The 22,675-nt window shown below is 43.4% G+C and overlaps 1 protein-coding gene across 1 annotated transcript in view; it reads left to right on the top strand.

Annotated features, from left to right (window-relative positions):
• The first annotated feature begins 550 nt into the window (after positions 1 to 550).
• LOC309562057 (store-operated calcium entry regulator STIMATE-like) overlaps positions 551 to 22,675 on the top strand; it is a 161,666-nt gene continuing 139,541 nt past the window's right edge. The window contains exon 1 of the mRNA XM_082266168.1: positions 551 to 805. Within this exon, the coding sequence (XP_082122294.1) occupies positions 658 to 805 (148 nt within the window). The 5' untranslated portion in view covers positions 551 to 657. The remainder of the gene's footprint in view (positions 806 to 22,675) is intronic.

The raw sequence follows: 22,675 nt of genomic DNA, 5'->3' as shown, positions 1-22,675 counted from the left end.
TGAGGGACAAAGGAGGAGGAATGAGGGAGAAAAGAGGGACAAAGTAGGAGGAATGAGGGACAAAGGAGGAGGAATGAGGGACAAATGAGGAGGAAAGAGGGACAAAGGAGGAGGAAAGAGTGACAAATGAGGAGAAAAGAAGGACAAATGAGGAGGAAAGAGGGACCGGGGAACTTTGTTCTGAATTAGGGACAGTTGGGCGCTATGCAAGACACATTCTTCTCACTGACCCCTGATGAATTAATTTCACTAGCTGTTCCCTGACACCTGAAGTTTATTTCGAGGGTTCCTCTGGGTAAAACGGTTGATAGAGGCTGCTCAGGAGGCACCCTACTATTCTACAAACCCTGCCCAAGAACATCAGCTGTCCATGAGGTAATATGGTATGACGGCCGCTCGGAGCGCACAATAGTCTCGCCGTCTCGCTCTCCTCACAGAACAGGATTACATCGTTTTTCCCGCAAGAAATTCCAGTCATGACGGTATTCCCGCCCCCTAGTGTCAGATCGGCTGCTCCGCCTACTGAGCGGCTGACAGAACGCCTCCTCTTGTCACGTGTCTACACTCATGTGACACCCTGACACGTCCCCTCCCGGCTACCGTCCTGTGGTTGCCGCGGTGACCAGCTGGGCTGGCTCCTGGCCCGGTAACGAAGTCATGGGCCTCAGCACCGGGAACAGGAACATGACAGCCACGACAGACGTCCCGGGCTCAGCTCAGGGCTGCGGCAATGGAGCTTTCATGGACAGTTTCGGGATCTTTCTGCAGGGCCTGCTTGCTGTGATGGCCTTCAGCATCCTGATGTGTGAGTATAGTGAGTGTGTGTGTTACATTGTACTGGGCAGGAATGGACAGCTCCTGTCATTCAGTGTGCTGACTAGAAAGTTTTCATTTTGGGTAGATAGAACCTTCTTGCTGTATGTGGAAGAAGTCTGCCTGTGTTACAGATACTTCACCAAGTTAAAGCGGAACTCCGGATAGTTAATAAATCATAAAAAAAACTGGGCTTAGACCACAGCGCTGTGACCACCGACACTCCAGTCCTATATCTGTGCCGTGCCAGACCTCCCATGTCATCGGGTAAAATACCAGACTACCTGTGAGCTCTGGTCCTGTGTTGTATCCAGTGACATTGACTGGGGGAGGGTCAAGAAAAGTGGCTTCAGGGACCATATTTCACAACTGGAACCAGTGGGAAGGAAGATTGTGGGATAGTGGTGAGATTTTTATTTTTTGTCAAGCTGACTATACTCTGTACAATCTGACCAAAATATGGGGCCAGCTGAAACAATCCATTAAAGTGGTTGTAAAGCCAATATATGATGTTCATAAAATACCCTCTCCTCTGTTAGATAACATGTGCCCCACTGCGCCTCCTGGTGCTTAAGTGACTGCTCACCTCTCTCCTCTCCCAGTCTGACAGCTACAGTGGGAGGGGTCGAGAACTCCCACTGACGTTAGCCAAGAGGAGGAGAGTCACGTGAGTGTCGGGAGGCGCTCTGAAATAAGGTAGAAATCGGCATGTTTTTTATAAAGCATATACAGTGGGGCTCATGTTGTTATATTACAGAGGGTATGATATGAACATCATAGTTTTATAAGAGCAGGGCGGGTAGCAGAGCAGCACTGGTACGAGTTGACAAGCATTGGGAGAGGAGGACAGAGGAGAGCTGTGGATGATGGAGGCACAGAAACTGTCAGGGCTCAAAAGCCATGGTAAATTGTGGTCAGTTTACAGGGGGAGAGCAGAACCAGGCAGGATCAACCAATTTTTTTAGATGGCAAGAAATGGTGTTCCCCTTGTGGGACTTTATAGGCACATAAAATATTTAAAATTTAAAAATCTAAAATTTTTTTTAGATGATACAGTGGGCCAAACATGCAGCACACGCACTGAGCTGTAAAACATGCTTTAGGGGAACAGGATCAATTTTTGTTTATTCTTTTAGGGTTACAAACACTTTAAATGTGTATTTAATCCAGCAGGCAGTGCCATTGCACTACAGGAGATTGTACTATCAGATTGTATATTGTATGGTCAGATCGACCACTAAAGTCAAAATGTTTTTTACTTTAAAGCATAACTATACTTGTGTTGAGAAAAAAATTCCCCTCTGGGTGATCTCTGTACATTGCAAGGATTATTACAACCTTTGATGCAAATCCCTACCTTTTTGTTATTGTGAAGTGTAGCACTGCGCCCATGAGGACTGCTGGACAACACACTCTCTGGTCCCCCTGGGTTACCCTTAGCAACTAGCATTCACTATTTAACGCTTTACTTCTTGGCTCAGTCAATGATCAGTCCAGGGGTTTGTAGTTGTTTTTGGTGTTTTATTTTAAATGGGGATGGGAGAAGGGAATAGTGGGATACTCCAGATTAACTATTCTCAAGATATGAAGACTCCTGTCTGAAGATGCAGCCTTGCTGCTGATTGACCCTGCCATTAGGTGGATTTGGGTTAAGTCTCTATCCAGAAGACTTGATGAACTAATTCTCTTCAGGATACTCTCCTAGTATCCCTTTCGCTTGACACACTGACACCCGTCACCTGACTATCCTACTCTGGGGTGGCCCCCCTCAGGTGAGGTGACACAATCTCCTGTACTCGCGATACTGTTTTTCAAGGGTCTCCAGTGTCTCTCCCCCTCTAGTCAGTTCTCCTGGACCTCTGGGTTCAGTTCTGTTCCTTTGACCCCCCCCAGGCCAACTGCCTGTGACCACACTACAGGTGAGGAGGCAGCCGCCACCCTCCCTCCGGGATTCTGCTCACTAGCCAAAGACCCCGCAGCACATGTGCTCCTGGCTTTTATACAGTATCCCACAATGCACCGAGACTGCCAGTCTCTGCCAATTACCGGGACTGTATCAAAGCCTGTGCACCTATTGGGCAGGTTTCCTTCCACTGTCCAACATGCCTCCCTATTGGACCAGTGTTACATAGTAGGTGAGGTTGAATAAAGACAATAGTCCATCCAGTTCAACCTGTGTAGGTGTGTGTGGCTGTAGTCATCTCACATACCCCTGAATGTCCTGATCCTTGCCATGTACATCTAAGTGTCTTTTGAAAGCCACCATACTTCCCGCAGAAACCACCTCTTGTGGTAGAGAATTCCACAATCTTAAAGCTCTAACAGTAAAGAACCCCCCACGTTGCCTGAGGTTAAAACGCTTCTCCTCTAATCGCAATGTATGCCCTCGAGTCCTCATACACTCTCTACGACTGAATAGCTTATTTTCTATGTCGAGATCACCATTGAGATATTTATAAATTGCTATCATGTCCCCTCTCAGGCGTCTCTTCTCCAGGGAGAATAAATCAAGCGATTGCAGACGCTCTTCATAATTAAGGTCCTCCAATCCCCTAATTAGTTTAGTTGCCCTTCTCTGGATCCTCTCCAGCTCCAACACATCCTTCCTGAGGACTGGCGACCAGAACTGGACAGAATACTCCAGATGCGGTCGGACCAGAGTTTTATAAAGTGGAAGGATTATAGTCTTATCTCTGGAATACATCCCTTTCTTTATGCATGCTAATATTCTGCTGGCTTTGGCAGCTGCCGCTTGACATTGCATGCTATTGCCTAGTCTATCATCTACCATGACTCCCAGATCTTTCTCCATTTTTGATTCCCCCAAGGGTTCCCCCCCTAGTGTGTATTGTGTTTGTATGTTTTTAGTCCCCAAGTGCAAAACCTTACACTTCTCTACATTAAACCTCGTTTGCCATGTCGTAGCCCACTTCGTTATTTTGTCCAGGTCATTTTGTAGGATATCTGTTTCATGCTGTGTAGTTATTGCCCTGCCCAATTTTGTGTCATCCGCAAAAACTGATATAGAACTACTGATCCCATCCTCAATGCTGTTTATGAATAAATTGAACAAGGTTGGTCCCAGGACTGAGCCTTGGGGGACCCGCTTACCACCTCAGACCAGTCTGAGTATGCGCTGTTTATTACCACCCTTTGGACACGCCCTTTTAGCCAATTTCGTATCCAAGAGCAAACCCTGCGGTCGATACCTGCAGACCTTATTTTATAAATTAAGCCCTTGTGGGGAACTGTATCAAACGCCTTGGCGAAATCCAGGTACACCACATACACTGGTCTGCCCCTATCTAGCTCACAGCTCACCTCCTCGTAGAATGTTAAGAGATTGGTTTGACAAGAACGCCCATTTGTAAACCCGTGCTGATTACTGCTGATGATGTTGTTGTCTTTAGCAAACTCTACGATATAGTCCCTTATCATCCCCTCCAGAAGTTTACATACTATTGATGTCAGACTGACAGGCCTATAATTACCCGGGACATGCCTCTGCCCTTTTTTGAATAACGTTATCACGTTCGCTTTCCTCCAATCCCCTGGTACATTTCCTGTCATAATACTATCAGCAAAGATCAGGAACAGTGGTCTGGATATAACCTTACTGAGTTCATTGAGTACTCTCGGATGTACTCCATCCGGGCCTGGTGATTTGTTTGTGTTAATTTTATCCAGCCTTTTCCTGATTTTACCCTCTGTTAGCCATAGCGGCAAGTCCTGTGTAATACTACTGACCATACAGTCATGGTCAGTGTACCCCTCCTTTTCCTGTGTAAAGACTGAGGAGAAAAAAGCGTTCAGCACAGTTGCCTTTTCAGTGTCCTCTGTAACCATCCCCCCATCTATGTTAATTATGTGTGCAATATGCTCTGCCCTAGCTTTTTTGCTGTTGATATATTTAAAGAATTTCTTTGGGTTCTTTTTACTATCCTCCGCTATTTGTCTCTCAAAGTTGATTTTAGCCATTTTGATTTCGTATTTACTTTTCTTATTTGCCTCCTTGTATTGCTCGAAAGCTGATACTGTGCCCTCTGATTTATATTTCTTGAAGGCCATTTTTTTTCCCCTTATACGTTTTTTAACATTACGGTTTAGCCAGCCAGGTTTGGCCTTGTCTCTTCTAAATGTATTTCCCATAGGAATGCACTGCAGGATGCATTTGTTTAATATGTTCCTAAAGCATTCCCATTTTTCCTCCGAGGTCAGTGATCCCAGGGTTTGGTCCCAGTTTACCCTTTCCATCAATGAGCATAATTTTGGAAAGTTTGCCCTTCTGAAGTTTAGGGTTCTTATGTTCCCCACTTGCCTTGCTATATTGTTATTTACGCTAAATGTGATCATCCTGTGATCGCTAGAGCCCAGGTTGTTCTGGACTCCTACCTCCGAGATTAGGTCTGGGCCATTAGTAATCAATAGATCCAGGACTGCATTTTTTTCTAGTAGGAGAATCCACCAACTGTGACATGTAGTTGTCCTGTAAGGTTACCATGAATAGACGGGCCTTCTGTGAGTGTGAAACAGTATCTAGACTCAATGAATCACCACACTGAGCAGACCTAACTCGCAGATCCTGCTCTCTTGTAGGCAGAAAGCAGTATAGATTTGCCTGCTGCTCCTCTGATAGGCAGACATAGCCAAAAAGTATACTCTCTCACTAGCGCCTACCTAGGAGGGTGCTACAGAAGAAATCACTGTTTGTTCCTCTGTACTGAGTGGGTCTAATGGAGTGGTTTCATAATTATCAATCAGCTGTGAGGCTGCAGAGCACTAATAAGAAAAGTTGCTGGGCCTGCATCTCTTTAGATGCGTTCCTATTAGGGAGTATCTCTATCAGGGAGTATCTCACCAAAAATGAAATTTTTTTTGTTGCAGGGGATGCCGAAAATCTGACTTGTATCTTAGGCAGACCTCACATCACACAATGTGGAATGTATGTTTCTGGGGTGTGGTCAGTATACATTCTGTGTACAGAACACCTCCAGGTAGTCATATTGTATTGCATTTTCAGAAAATTACAGCACTTGCAGATTAAAAAGAAAAGGTCATTTGTAATAACATTCAATTACAGTATGACATGACCTGTCAATTGTATATGCTATATTATTTTTTTACTTTTTTTGCAATTTTTTTCCCCCCATGAAAGAGGAGTTGCCCTTTAATGCTTTCCTTGCATTAGGGTAAAAAATGTACCACTATTTATTGTGCTCCTCCCTAAATACTCACCTGACTCCTCATTGTCCTGTCTGAAGCAGCACTGCTTCCCTCTTCCTAGTCTCATAGCAGACTCTGAAAGCAGCAAGAGCCATAGATCAGTCAAATCTTGTGAGGCGGAAGCAGGGGACATGGGCGAGCTGTGCAGTGTGTGCCTGTGGACGCACACAGCCTGACTCAGGAGTGCACGCTAGAGGTCGACCGATTATCAGAGTGGCCAATATTCACAGAACGGCGATCTGCAGCTGTTTTGTCAGTAATGAACACCGGGATCCTGTGTTCCTCCTATTTAGGAACACAGGTCTCTGTGTTCACCCAACAAGCCCATCCCTCACACAGTTAGAAAGCACCCCCTAGGGACACATTTAACCCTTTGTTCGCCCCTGGTGTTAACCCCTGCCAGTGTCAGTACAGTAACAGTGCATATTTTTAGCACTGAGTGATTACTGTAGTAATGTCACTTGTCCCCCCAAAAGTGTTAAAAATGTCAGGTGTCCCATCTGTCCGCTCCAATGTTGCAGTCCTGCAAAAGATCGCTGCCATTTCTAGTAAAAAAAGAAATAAATATGACATGACATAAATCTTTACCCTAGTTTGTAGACGCGATAGCTTTTGCGCAAACCATTCAATATACACTTTATTAGGATTTGTTTTACCAAAATTATGTAGCAGAATTGTTGCTATTTTTTTGTTTATAGTTCAAAAAATAAAAATGGCAGAGGTGATGAAATACCAAAAGAAAGCTATATTTGTGGGGAAAAAAGGACCTCAATTTAATTTGGGTACAGTGTCACACAACTGCGCAATTGTCAATAAAAATAACACAGTGCCGTATCGCAAAAAATGGCCTGGTCATTAAGGGGGTAAATCCTTCTGGTCCAGAAGTGGTTAAGTCATAACGTACTAGTATGCAATACATACTAGTGCATTATATCAGACTTGCCTGTCATAAAATGCTCTCCAGCGCTGTGCTGAGACATCCTGTGGGTCCCGAGCTCTTCTGTCTTCGCTCGGTTTTCCTTTCCGGTTTCCAGATGGGTAGGCCATGATGACGTAGCAGTAGCTGATGGCAGTCACATGTGCGTTTTGATGCTTAGGCAAAAGGTATCAACAAGCCTTAAGCTGGGGTACACATGGTCAGAATATTGGCTGGTTCAGCCTGAACTGGCCAACATTTAGAGAGTGTGTACAGCTTCCTGTCTGACAGAAGTCGGTCTCACAGCTGGCTTCTGTTGAACTGTCTTGCTGGAAAACCAGCAGCCATTCAGCACTCACAGCCAGTAGCTGCAAGCGATGATCAGTGTGCTCTGGCTGGAGGGGCTGGAAGTCTCCCTGTCAGAATACAGTCGCACAATGGGTCTCATTGCTGCACCAACATCACGTGCAATGGTATGGCGATCTGTCAGATTTTTTTTTTTGTTCAGCCCAGCTTTAGTCAATGGCTGTTAACCCTATCCACTTCAAAATATAAATTCAAAAACGCATTGAAAACGTGTCCGTGCACAAGAGAAATGCACATTGAAGCATGACAAAGCACCTACCTAACACTACAAAAAAATATCTTACTAGGTTTGAGAGGAGTGGTGATGTCATGAGTGGGAATATTTATTACGTTTTTAATATTATGAAAAGGAATGCTCTCCGTGATACAAAACTACCTTGCTTATAGGTTACATCTTACATCGTGGGAGTAAATGATTTGATGAAGTGTGCTATAGCAGGATGGCACATGCAGCATTGCTTACACATGCAGATTGCATCGCTTTGGAGATCTCTGTCACGTTACTTGTAAGGACTGCTCCCACAATCAGATATTTAAACATTTTTTACATACAAAGATCCATGCAGATTTTTTTCTTAAAGCGGTTGTAAAGTCACTGATCACAATTGATAGAAAAATAGCCTAGGCTATATACAGCGCTTACCGCAGAAAAACAATTAACTTTAATGTATGTGAACAATGTTGAAAACTTATCTTTACAGTATAAGTGAAATTACAAATCAATTAAACACATGAAAATTCATAAAAAGTTCCAAGGAATTGATAAATAGATAAGTATTTTCCAGTGGTGATCAATATATGTGAATAAAATAAATGTAAAATTCAATAAATAAAGTCTTTTCAAGTTGTGATCAGGTGCAAAGTGCTTTGTGCTCAATAAATAAAAGTTTGTGACTTTCGTGACGTGGATTCCTCTTTTCCTGTAGCTTGTGGTAGAAATAAATGACTTACCAGAATTGTTGGGTCCTATGTGCTGTATAGCACTAGGACCTACAGCGCTTGGAGGCCGTTCAGGCCGGATTGGGGATCCTCTTTGTGGATGATTCTGGTGGGATACAGGTTAGGTTCCTCCTTACCCGATCTCGATCCTCAGGATATGGGGTTAAAAGAAAGCCTCCAGATAGCGTATTATCGTTTTAAAAGTTTATTCATCAAATATTCATAAAATCGGAGCGAAGAAAGACTCAAACTCCAAGTTTGCAGGCAAAGAAACCGCTTACAAACACCTCCTAGCAGAGTGGCGAGCGGAGTGTTCCGGCTTGCGTTCCACGTGGTGCGTACCGTGCTGACGTGCGTTCCACAACCTTGGCGCGTTTCATCACTTCCTGTGACGTTTTCAAAAGGAAACTGAAAATTCAAGTGACACAGTATCGTCTGTGTCAAACATGCATTCAAAAATTAAAAAACACTGTCACTGAGATCAGTGGCCATTTTTTATTTTGTTTCCTCAGTTAAAACTTGCCCATTATATTATCTTCTAATTATTGGGTCATGGATTACCATATTGAAATCAAATGTGATTTTTTTTTTTAATTTTTATTTGGTGTGCATAGGAAGAGGGGTAGTATATCCAAAACTCTATATTTTAACTGGAAAAGTTGGGGGTCGTCTTATACGCCCATTTGTCTTATACGCCGGAAAATACGGTAGTCCTCCTCAAATTTACACAAGTGACGTAGTATGATTATCATGATGATGCTCATTGAAGGACAGTGAAATGCTTCCTTAGGCCCCTATCACACAAGGGGGACTCCAATTAGCTCAGTGGGGGAATATGTCAATTGATTCCCCACTGATCACAGCTGAGCGGATGGAGGACAGGTCCGTGTCCACTCATGCAGAGCGGCCAAGAAACGAGCCAACTCTGCTCTTTTTCAATAGAATTATTGACTGGCTGCTCTGCTGTAAGTAAGTTAGGGTTAGGGGGCGCAAGTTACTTGCCTTCATTATTTCTTTGCTTTCTGATAGAACCTTGCCCTGGGCAAACCCTCTATGGGAGATGCAACAATCCATTGTCCTGAGTTACCCTGAGTTTGTGGCTTCCTTTTTAAAAGGGTATTTGACGTTCCCGCTTGCTCCACTTCTCCTGCCTCATGTCCATCAAAAAGAATATAAAAAAACTGTTGCCAAATACGCTGTTGAATTCCGTACCCTGGCAGCAGAGGTTGCTTGGAACAATGAGGCCCTCGTGGCTGCTTTTTCTCATGGTCTTTCGGATAACATTAAACATGAGATAGCTGCTACATACCTACGGATCTAGAGAAGTTAATCACGTTTGCCATTCTCATTGACTCCAGACTCTAAGAGAGACCTTCCTTTTAAGGATCGCTTGTGGAAGCCTGTACGTTTTTTGGCTCCGAGCTGTGCATTCCCACCCTTGCCTCCCATGCCTCCTAGTACCAAGTCCGCCATTGAAGCAGAACCCATGCAATTGGGCTTCACACATCTCTCTGCATAGGAGAGGGCCTTTTAGGAGGAGGGAGAGATTGTACCTTTATTGCGGCCAGGCAGGTCAGGTATCAAAGTCTTGTCCTACCTGTCTAGGAAATGCCCGCACCTCAGATCCTGTAGGGGACAGACCTTAGGTGCTTTTTTTGCATCCCCAGTTATCCTGAAGGATAAGTCGCTAGTTCCGGTTATCCTTTCTTGGTCTGAGTCGTCCATGGATACACGGGCTCTAATCAATTCTGGGGCTGCAGGCCTGTTTATAGATAGTGCACTCAATCCACTGCCGCTCCATGCCACTCCACTTGCCATTAAGGCTATTGATGGGAGACCTTTACAGCCTGCCCATGGGACTCATGAGACTGCTCCGTTGACCATGGTCGTAGGGGCTCTGCACCATGAGATAATCGAATTTCCTCACCTCATTACCTGGTGGTCATTGGTTATCCTTGGCTCTAGAGGCACAACCCCTCTTTTCATTAGCATCGTGCTGGAGTTCTTTCCTGGTTGCCACAATGCAGGAAGACATGTTTTCAGAAAGTGGTTAAGGTCTTGTGAACCTCTTCACTCTCCTTCTTGCCCGAGGAGTACCACAAATTTAGCGATGGTTTTTGACAAAGGTCAAGCCAGTAGTTTGCCTCCACACCAATCGTATGATTGCACAATTGACCTTCAACCTAATGCCATGCCCCCTTGTGGCCGTGTCTACCCTTTGTCTATCTCAGAGGATAAGGCTATGCAGGACTATGTTGCTGATTCACTTTTCCGAGCATTCATCCGCAATTCCTCGTCTCCTGCCCATGCTGGCTTCTTTATGAAAAAGAAAAGTGGTGAACTGAGACCTTGTATCAATTTTATAAGGGTTTGAATCTCATCACTATTAAGAACGCTTATCTGATTCCATTGTTTACGGAATTATTTGACCACCTCAAGGGAGCCACTAAGCTCAATTTGAGAAGGGCATACAATCTTGTGTTTACGAATTATGAATACTTCGTAATGCCATTTTGTCTCTGCAACGCTCCTGCAGTTTTTCAGGAATTCATTAACTATGTCCTCCTGGGGACAGGGTCTGGCTGTCATCTCGTAACTTCCCTCACTGAAACTGGCACCGTGGTATATTGGGCCTTTCCGTATTCTCCGTAGGATCAACCCTGTGGCTTACGCATTAGATCTTCCTTCTAACATGCGTATTTTGAATGTATTTCATGTTTCCCTACTAAAATCTTTGGTGTGCAACCGCTTCACCACCTCCGTACCACATCCTCGCCCAGTTCAGGTTGAGAACCATGAGGTGTATGAGATACAATGGATTGTTGACTCCCATAGGTTCCGTGGGCGCATACAGTACCTTGTTCATTGGAGACGGTACGGTCTGGAGGAATGCTCTTGGGTCTCATCCTCGGTCGTACGTGCTCCTGTCGTCCTCTGTGCTTTCCATAGGCGGTTTCCCCTCAAACCTGGTGCCCTACCGAGGGGTAGGGGTTGTTGAGAAGGGGGTACTGTCAGGGCTGGGCTCACAGCAGCTCTCTTCTCTGTGCTCAGGCTGCTCAGGTGTCAGATGACTGTCAGCACTCATTGTTTCCTCAGTGGCTCATCTGGTTATCTGTATGACTAGATGCCTTACATCAGGGCTTGACAAATTTGCCTGAAATCTAGGAGCCAGCTAAAAAAGTTAGGAGCCAGTTTTTTTTTTTTTTTTTAAACTAACAACCAAGCTTTATTTAATAAAACTGATACTAAATTTACACATAAATACGACTAGAACCCCACTCTCCTATATAGCGCAATTGGATGGAAACAGACTGTCTGTCTCTTTCCATCCGATGCCATCTGATCGGATCCACGGGATGGATAGAAAATAGAACCACCATCCGTCTGTTTTTGGAGGACAGGGTCAGATGGCGGCAGATTACCGCTCCATAGAGGAGACTGAACGGTCCGATCAGGTCTGCCTGAAAAACTGACAGGCGGACCTGATCAGACAGCCCGTGTGAAAGGGGCCTTTGGCTGTGGCACGGCGATGAGGAAAAAAAAAAAAGATATATATATATATTTATATATATATATATTTTTTTTTTTAATAAGAATTGAAGAAAAAAAAAGAAAACATTTTTTTTTATTTTTTTTTTAATAATTAAAAAAAAAAGAAAAAATTATTATTTTTTTTACATTTAAAAAATAAATTCATAATAATAACCACACTCCCTGTCCACTTACCTTTAAGCAAAGGTAACTGGACAGAGAGATGAAGCCTTAAAAAACTTCCCTCTCTTCTCCTCTTTGGAAGGAGAAGAAAAGGCATTGAGAACATGCATTACTCCCGGCCACCACAAGAGGGCGCCAGTTCCCCTAGCTTCTCATCTCACAGAAGAAGGCCGAAAAGCCGGGGACTAAATTTCTGGACGGCGTGGAAGTCCGTGAACTCGAAGAGGAGGTGGGGGGCGCAAAAGGGACAGGACAGCTCAAGCAGGGCACCCCAGGCGCCAGGTCGCTAATTCTAGTCGCAAATGCGACCTGGCGCCCGGGATTTGTCGAGGCCTGCCTTACATAGTTAGTCAGGTTGAAAAATGACACAAGTTCATCTAGCTCGACCAATAAAAAACAAAGAGAAAACACAACCATACCATATACACAATCCTGTACCCACAGTTGATCCAGAGGAAGGCGAAAAACTCCAGCAAAGCATGATCCACTTTGCTACAGCAGTGGAAAAATTCCTTCCTGATCCCCCGGGAGGCAATCAGATATTCCCTGGATCAACTTTCCCTATTAATATTGGTACCCAGTTATTTTATGTACACCTAGGAAAGAATCCAGGCCTTTGCTTTAAAAAAAAAAAAAAAAGAAAAAAAAAAAAAAAAAAAAAATCTACTGAGCTAGCCAGAACCACCTCTGGAGGGAGTCTATTCCACATTTTCACAGCTCTTATGGTGAAAAAAACCTTTCCGTATTTGGAGACTAAGTCTTTTTTTCCTCTCGACGTAAAGAGTGCCCTCTTGTCCTCTGTGATGACCTTAAAGTAAATACCTCAACACCAAGTTCACTATATGGCCCCTTCTGTATTTGGACATTTTGATCATATCCCCCCCTTAATCTCCTGTTCTCAAGACAGAATAAATTCAGTTCCGCTAATCTTTCCTCATCGCTGAGCTCCTCCATACCTCTTATCAGTTTGGTTGCTCTTCTCTGCACTTTCTCCAGTTCCCCGATATCCTTTTTGAGAACTGGTGCCCAAAACTGAACTGCATATTCCAGATGAGATCTTACTAATTATTTGTACAGGGGCAAAATTATATCTCTCTCTCTCTCTGGAGTCCATGCCTCTCACTACAAGAAATTACTTTACTTGCTTTGGAAACTGAAGTTTGGCATTGCATGCTATTATTAAACTTATGATCTACCAGAACACCCAGATCTTTCTCCACTATGGATTTTCCCCAGTTGTACAATCTTGTTCATTCCTTACCAGCCTTCGCCTGATCAACATATCTGGAATTCATCTGCTGTGTTCCTGTAAAAGGCTTTGCCTGGCTGACATCAGTTCTGGTTCCCGATCCTGTTCTTCTGCTTCCAACTACGCTGATATCTGATTTCCTGATCACTGGTTTGTCTGACTTCCCGTTTTGCCTTCTGACCCCTGGCTCATGTTTTGACTATGTTTACTGTTCTGTACCATTTACCATTCCATTAAAGGTGTGATTTTTTTTTTTTTTTTTTTTTTTTTACTGCGTATTCTGTCTCAGTCTGACTCCTAGTTCCTGGCAGCAGCATTCATGATGGACTAAAGGATAGCCTATGTAAAGGTAAGCCAATGGGAAGGGAGTTGCAATAGTCAAGGCAAGAAAGGACCAGGGAGTGAATTAGGTGCTTTGTGGTGTCATTGGTTAGAAAGGGGCATGTTTTAGAGCTGTTGCGGAGGTTGAGGCAAGATTTGGACAGTAATTGGACAGTAATCGAGCCTAAAGGATCGATCAGAGTCCAGGATTATACCTGGAACCTTGGCATGCGGGGGATGGGCTTTTGGATGTGCTATCCAGTGTTAATTTTGGCAGCAAATTTCAATTTAGTTTTAGTCTTAGGACTAAAATGGCATTTTAGTTTTAGTCCCATTTTAGTCTTCTGCAAGTGTTTTAGTTTTAGTCGTATTTAGTCGACTAAAACTCCAGTACATTTTAGTCGACTAAAACTCCAGTACATTTTAGTCGACTAAAACGTCCTACATTTTAGTCGACTAAAACTGATTTTAGTCATCTATAATCGAATGGGTGTAGTTCAATTGTAATTTGTAATGCATTATTTAAGCATTTCTCTACAATTTCCAAACTCATTATATACTACTGCTGGTCCTGGAGTGAAAAATCTAATATGTTATTATTTATGGTATTAAGCTTTGAGCATGCACCACTGTTAATTTTGGCAGCAAATTTCGATTTAGTTTTAGTTATAGTCTTTTGACTAAAATACCATTTTAGTTTTAGTCGTATTTTAGTCTTAAGACTAAAATGCCATTTTAGTTTTAGTCATCTGAATTGTTTTAGTTTTAGTCGTATTTTAGTCGACTAAAATTGTGTTAATTTAGTAGACAAAAACGTTTTAGTCGACGAAATTAACACTGGTGCTATCGATTTTGATCAGGGGAAGGGGCACGTGGGGGAGGAAAAATTATGAGCTCAGATTTGGATAGATTGAGTTTGAGGAAGTGGTGTAACATCCAGACTGATATGTTTGTTAGTAAATTAGAGATACGTGAGGAGACTGGGGGAGTGAGCTGAGGGATAGAGAAATACATTTGGATGTCTTCAGCATATAGATGGCATTGGAGGCCATGTAAGGCTATCAGTTGACCCAGGGAGGAGGTGTAAATCGAGAATAGGAGAGGTCCAAGAACAGAACCTTTGGGGACCGCAACAGTGAAAGGAAGAGGAGAGTAGGAAGTAGAATTCTAAGTAACGCTAAAGGTGCGGTTGGATTAGAAGGAAGAGAACCAGTGAAGAGTACAGTCACGGAGACCAAAGCCGAGGAGTTTTTTTGAGGAGGGGATGGTCAACCATATCAAAGGCAGCAGAAAGGTCCAGGAGTAGGAGTACAGAATAGTGTCCATTGGTTTTGGCTGTTAGTAGATTGTTTGTTCGTTTTTATGAGCTGTGGAGTGTTGAAGGCAAAATCCAGACTGAAGGGGATCAAGAAGGTTATTTTTGGCGATGTGGTCGCTGACCAGATTTAAAAGGAGTTTGGATAAAAAGGGGAGCAAGGGGACGGGGGGGGGGGGCGTAGGTTGTTCAGATTGGTCTGGTATAGTGAGGGCTTTTTAAGTATGGGGGTGACTAGTGCATGTTTTAGTGAGCTGGGGAAGATGCCAGAAGAGAGGAAGAGATTGAAGATGTGAGTTAGAGGAGTGTAGAATAGAGCCAGAAGGTGAACATAGCCTTTGCGAGGGAACAGGATCCAGAGGGCAGGTGGTTAGCTTGATGTTGGCAAGAAGTTTAGCAACCTTGTCTATACTGGTGGGATTGAATGAGGGAAGTAATGGTAATACCTGTGGGCATGGAGTGTTAAGTGGAAAAGGTATTTGTACGGCAGAGTTCTTCTCACGAATTGTATCAATCTTATGTTTGAAGTGATTGGTGATCTCCTGGGCAGTGAGTGAGTTAGTGGGTGGAGGCAGTGGAGGATGAAGTAGAAAGGAGTTTATGGGGACAGGATGATAAGTTGTTAATGAGAGTGATAACATAGGTCTGCTTGGAGGCAGGAATTATTTTTTTAGAGGGCAGATTAGTTAGATTGGTTGAGATTTTTCTGAGACTAATGGGCCATACACACTAATGGGCCATACACACTATACAATGGTCTATAGATTTTTTCCTTTAGATTTACCAAAAACATATAATATGAGGTCAAATCTAAACACTTTCAATTTGTATGCAATCAGGCAGGCCCTTGTACTACATAGCTGAAGGTAAATCTAAAGGAAATCTAACAACAAAAGTTGTATAGTGTGTACAAGGCTTTAAGCTGGATACACACTATCCAACTTTCGTGGTTAGATTTCCTTCAGATTTACCTTTTCTATGTAGTGGAAGGGCCTGCCAGATTGCATACAAATTGAAAGTGTTTAGGTTTGACCTCATATTATATGGTTAGTAAGTCTAAAGGAAAAAGTCTTCAGAAAATCTTATAGTGTGTATGGCCCATTAGTCTTCTACCACAGGAGCTCAAGAACACTGCTATGTTTTTTCAGACTTCTGGTGTCATCTGTTTTCCAAGGTTGTAGTGGGACGGGGCCTTAACCTCTTGCCGATACACCAGCAGTACATATACTGCGGCAAGTCGGCTCTGTCCCGCGAGACAACGTAACTGTTCGCTTCCCTGGACCGCTAGTGGGGGCACGCGCCGATTGGCTGCAGGGGAAGCCAATCAGCGGGTTAGGGGGCCGCGATTTTCGCCGGGAGACAGAACGGCGGTCTGCCGTTGTAAACGGGGCAGACCACTGTTCTGTAAGTAATGAACACTTGGATGCTGTGTTCCCCCTATTTAGGAACACAGGTCTCTGTGTTCATTCAGCAAGCCTATCCCCCACATAGTTAGAAAGCACCCCCAAGGGACACATTTAACCCTTTGATCGCCACTGGTGTTAACCCCTTCCCTGCAAGTGTCGCTCTTTTTTGTTTCTAACGCAAAAAATAAAAATCAAAGGGGGAAAAAAGGACATCAGTTTTGTTTGGGTACAGCGTTGCATAATCGCGCAATTGTCAGTTAAAGTAACGCAGTGCTGTATCGCAAAAATGGCCTGGTCATTAAGGGGGTAAACCTTTCGGTCCAGAAGTAGTTAATCTGTGTGTAGTGAGGGGGCCAGTGTGTCCAGGGAGGATGACAGTGAAGTTTTGTAGACAGAAGTGGCTAGTTTGGGGCAAGATTTTGTCATTGAGGTGGTCAGTAGCAGAGTAGAGAAGAGAGACTGAGATGGCGAAGGTTTCTACGGTTTGTTAGGCAGTTGGAGGGAGAGGAGGTGGAGGAGAGGGAAAGAGTGGAACTAATAAGGTAGTGATCAGAGAGAGGGAAAGGATAGTTGGAGAGGTTGCACAGAGTGAATAGATAGGAGAAAACAAGGTCAAGGGTATTGCCGTCAGAGTGAATAGAAACATGAATATATTGCTGCAGGTCGAAGGAGGAGGTTCGACTGAGAAGTTTGGAAGTAGAACAAGTGTTAGTATTAACAGGGATGTTGAAGTCACTGAGAATGATTGTGCTTACCGTTTTATTTAGGCCCTGTTCACACCTGAGCGTATTTCAGCTCGTAAAACGCTCATCTCTGAAATCTCAAAATGCCCAACAAGCAAAATACCATTCATTTCAATGGACCCTGTTCACATCTGAGCGTTTTGTCGCTGAAGCAAAACGCCTGAAGCTCAAAAAAGTACATGAGCTTTTTTGGCAGATTACGGGTGTTTTTGCTAGATGTCAATACTTGCCTCCAAACGCCTGAAAAAAGCCCAAAAAAACAATACGCTCAGGTGTGAATGGAGCCTTCGTGAGCGGTGCTTTGCTTTATGTTCAGAGTGCTTTAAAATGCAGCTTTACTGCACATTTTGCTGCAAGTGTAAATAATGCCTTAAAATGACACTAAACTTCCCTTTTAAAAAATAAATACAATATGTATGACAATAACTAGAATGTAGTTTCATTTTTCAATTGCAAGCTTTTTTCTGCTGTTCTCAGGCTTCCTGTTCTAGATTGGCTACATTTGTTCTCTATGCCACCCTCATTGTCCTCGAGATTGACTGCAGACACTTTCAGCTCTATGGGACTTGTATCATGCATAGAGTGTAGCATGTGAACAAAAATACCAGCACTGCTCGATCTACACTAGTAGCAGTGAGGTACACCAGTGGGGGATAGGTAGCGTGCACAGCACAAAAGTAGCCTGAAAACGTTAGTAAGAGAATTTTTGAAGAAAAAACAAAAAAACAGAGCCATGGTATACTTGATATCTTAGAATGATTAGTGCTATTTTTAACAGGACATAGTTTAGATTCAGTGTGCTTAAGCACAAAAGTCAAAAGATGTTTAGGGGAAGCCTTATATTAAAATCTAGTTGATACTGTTGCATGTAGGAAGCCTTGTTTGCATATTACATGTTCCAGCAAGTAATTTTCCCGTCACCATTGTCTGGGTATGTGTACATGGTTATGCACAGCTGTGCGTATTATTCCCCCTAGGCAAAGGCATACTACTTAGTGTAATCTCATGGGGGTGGGGGGGGGGGGGGGGGGGGGGTGGTGGAGTTGTTTTTCCAATATGTGTCACTTATTCACTGTATGTTAAGAAATCCCACTATATTTGCTGCGTAATGTTCTTTTAGCTTTCCAAAATTAAAAAAAAAATTAAAAAAGCATTTTTTAACCACTTACGGACCACCCTCCGCAAAGTCGGTACATTAACGTTAAATACCGGGGCTATGGCAGCAGATAGTTTCCATAACCCCGGTATTTTTTTAAACTGCGGGCGGTCCGTTGGTATCGCCGCGATCGTTAGAGCGAGAGCAATAGTTTGAGCCCTAGACCTCCTCTGTAACTCTAAACTGGGAACCTTTTGAAATTTTTAAATTGTCGCCTATGGGGATTTTTAAGTACCAATGTTTGTTGCCATTCCGCGAGCGTGCGCAATTTTAAAGCATGACATTCGGGGTTTCTATTTACTCGGCGTAACATTATCTTTCACATTACAGAAAAAAATTGGGCTAACTTTACCGTTTTCTTATTTTTGTACAAATTTTTTTTATAAATTCTTTATTTAATGAAACAGGAAGGCATACAATAAGACAACATTGGGTACAAAGAAGAAACAGCAGTCTAATACCAAAGTACAGTGTTTTCTTATTTTTAATTCAAAGTGAATTTTTAAAAAAAAAATTGTGTTTGTAAGACCGCTGTGCAAATACGGTGTGATGAAAAAATATTGCAACATTCTCTAGGGTCTCTGCTAAAAAAAAATATAAGATGTTTGGGGGTTCTAAGTAATGTTCTAGCAAAAAAAAAAAAATTATTTTAACTTTTGTAAACAAGTGTCAGAAAAAGGCCTGGTCCAGAAGTGGTTAAAAGGCCAACATAATTTAAAAACTTATATACTGGTGTTTATAAATCCTATCATTTTTCTGTTCCCTAATCTTGTTAGTACCAGGTTGTTTTTAGGGCCTTATATGGGTCTGTTTTTGACGGTTTTCTCAGGTATAAGTACAGGGGTTTTCCTGGTATTTCCTATCCACTACCCCCCTCTCACTCTCCCCTCCCTATCTCATCATACAATGCATTTATTACCATTCTTTTTAATACCTGGTTGAAATTCAAGTTGCTGATTTGAATAGTTCTGTTCCTGGACCTTTGTGGCTCAGGTTCATGTTTTCTATCTTCTGACAAGGATTATCTTCATCCTTTTTTTTTTTAATCAAAATATTTACCTGAGAACATCCCATTATCTTTTATGGATGCATCAATACCATTTTCTTTACGAGTACATCTACTGATACTTCTTTTTTTTTTTCTTTTTTTTTTTTTACAACTTGTCCATACCAATTACCAGTACCCACTGCAACTGTTTTGTTTACTCTTCAGCTGTCAGCAAAGGTACAAAGCATCGAAAAGTTATTTGCAATTTTTTAACTTTTTATTTTTCTTTATTTTTACATTGTCTGCTTTTTTCGAAACGTGTGAAAATATTAACAAACAAAGTAAACCAAAAATGTTTTAATTATTAATAGTTTAGCCCTCAGGCTCAACAAGGTTATCTTGTCCATTATCCACCCAGATCAGACGGGCTTCATGCCCACTAAAAACACTGCTTGCAATACCCGACGTTTGTTTATGAACATTCAGGCTTCCCATGATGTAGTTGGCACTAGGGTGATTGTCACCCTGGATGCAGCCAAGGCCTTCGACTCTGCAGAATGGCAGTATCTTTGGCATTGCTTACAGCGTTTTGGCTTTGGACCCCGCTTCATTCAATGGATCACGCTCCTGTACCAGAACCCCCGTGCCCGTGTGTCTCCCTTAATATTGAACCCCTGTTTGATTTAGTCAAACTTTAAACTCAGGCCTGGGTGAGACTTCCCTTGGGGGTGGCGGGACGCATGGCCCTTCTCAAGATGATCTTACTGCCCAAAATTCTATACATGCTCTGGCATTCCCCAGTCTATATCCCCTTTAGATATTTCGTAGTATTGGACAGGCTACTTAAGACATTTGTGTGGGGATCCTCTCGCCATAAAATTACGTGGCGCCACACACAGAAACCCGCGAAGCTGGGGGTCTGGCCGTCCCAGACTTTGGCGCGTATTATATTGCAGCCCAACTTTCGCATTTTTCATGTGAACAACCTAGACCGCGACAGATACCTCTCTGGCACATCACCACATGGGCACCCGATTTCCTCACCCATTCTGTGATATGCTGCGAGGGGCGTTGGGTCTCCCTGGCGCTTCAGTGCACGGCAGCACTTCAGCCCATTTTAGGAAGGTGTGGGACGTTGCTCTAGCCAAGACTGACAGCCCGACGATACATGTCTCGACGCCCATCTGGTATAACCGACATCTCTCTGAATTACTTCAGATCCCTGAGCCCAGTGTGTGGATGGCACATGGCATCTACTACCTCTCACATGTATTTCGCGATAGAACAGTTAAATCCTTTGCGCTGCCTCGCAATGAGTTTTCTCTACCTCAAACTGTGCTGTCTTGCTATATGCAGCTTAGACATGCCCCTTCGAGCGCAATTCCCCGCCGGTATCCCCCCTACTTCCCTCTCTAGATGTGTTGAGATCATTGGGGGCCAGGAGCCACGCAAACGTATTACTATTCTCTATGACACTCTCATTGTAGGGACGGCCTCCCGCTTAGCTTATGGTCTCAGAGATGCTTGGGTGGTTGACGCGGGTGACTTGGATGACGAGGAGTGGAGTGACTCCTTTGAAACTTGTACCTTGGTCTCCCCTAGAGCAGCTGACAGACTCACACAAGTATATATTGTTCATAGGGCTTACCTATCCCTTGATAGACTGGCTAAGTTCGACCCCTCTTGTAACCCCACCTGCCCTAGGTGCTTGCTAGAGGTTGGTATGTTTAGCCACCTGTTGTGGCATTGCCCTCGTATCCGGGGTTTTTGGGAGCAGGTGGTGAGGTTCCTCCATGTCCATATGGGTACCCCTGTGACTTTAGATCCTAAGGCTTGCCTATTAGGCATACTTCCTGATGGCGATATGGATAAATACACTGTTAAATTCCTACATGAAACGCACTTTAGTGCTCGTAAGTTGATTGCCCGTGTGTGGATTCAATCATCCCCACCTACACTTGCTACTTGGATCACGGAGGTCAAAAATTCTCTCCCCTATAAAAAGATTTATATACATAGAAGGTTGCCCGGCTCGCTATCACAAGATATGGGATAGGTTGGCTCCAGGTTGACTTTACTTGTGACTCAACTCCACTCCCCCTGTGAATCTCGGGCTTTCTATCTGCCTACGGGCAGAGTTCTGGGAGGTTTTATTTATTGTTTTCTCTCTTTTCTTTATTTTCCATGTGTACATGCTACCGTGCAGTATTGTTGCAACTACCTGGTATGACTTACTGTATACATGCTAGGGCTGAACGATAGTCGATATGATATCAACTATCGTTCTGCGGCCGTAGGCGATATTCATATCGCCGAGGTCACGATATTTGCATAGGCAGGGGGAAGGGACTCGGAGGAGGAGGAGGACTCACAGACTTCGTGTTAAGCAGGGAGAAGTTGGGACACTTCAGCGGTGAGCATACACTGACTCACTCGTGCACTGCAGCCCGCCCCACACGTTCAGTGAGTCTCACTCTCCGCCCTAGTTTTCTCAATGGCACATTCAAGGAGCCAATCACGCCGTGATTAGCTGCACAGCTAACCAATCACACGTGCCTGCACACCTGATTGGTTCCGCTGTGCCGCTACTCACGGCGTGATTGGCTCCCTGAATGTGCCATTGAGAAAACTAGGGCGGAGAGTGAGACTCACTGAACGTGTGGGGCGGGCTGCAGTGCACGAGTGAGTAAATGTATGCGGCTGTGCTGTGATCCTTTCCCGGCTCCTAGTCCACCGCTCTTACCACCACCACTATGAGAAAGACTGTCTGTAACTGAATATTCTGATCGATTCCACAGTCCACACTGTCACTGAGTAATTGATTTTACCATATTAACCCTGACCTGCCCACTGCCCAGTATCTGCAATTAAAATGTACAAGGCTGCCTGCATGCTTCATGATTTCCATTCCCAGCATCCTTCCCAATCCCTACAGTGTCAGTAACATTAACCCTATGGTACAAGGCTGCAGTGTACACTGAATCCCATTCCCTACAGTAACATATATTAACCCTGTATGGTCAGAAAGGCTGGATTGACGGGTCCCTCAATATCGCAATATATATAGTTGAAAAAAAAATATTGCAATATATTTTTTTCCCAATATCGTGCAGGTCTAATACATGCCTTCTTTTCTTTTTGCTTACCTACTCCATACGAGTTTGAATTATGACTGTAAAATGTTCTGTTTGCGTTTTTTTTTTTTTTTTTCAAATTCTTTATTTAGTTAAACAGGAATAAAATACAAAGTGCATCAAAAGAACAGAGTCAAAAGATTTGTCCACGTTGTGCGCTATAAAACACAGGAGCCCTAAGCGCGATGGAACAACAGTGAAATGATTCTTACAAGGGTATACATGTCACACAAAAAATTACAGGTCATCAAGAGAGGGGTCCACAATGTAGAAAACATAACAAACAGTAAGTAACCCCATCGTGATGCAAAGGATCGGCGTGTCCAACTAGCGGACACATTTCGAATCAAGTCCAAAGTATCAATTACGGAGAGAGTAGAAAAGAAGGGGAG

This window comes from Pelophylax lessonae (assembly GCF_965119305.1).
Source record: "Pelophylax lessonae genome assembly, chromosome: 8".
NCBI classification, from domain to species: domain Eukaryota; kingdom Metazoa; phylum Chordata; class Amphibia; order Anura; family Ranidae; genus Pelophylax; species Pelophylax lessonae.
The sequence above is the reverse complement of the archived record's forward strand: the minus strand, read 5'-3'. Positions and strand labels throughout refer to the sequence as shown.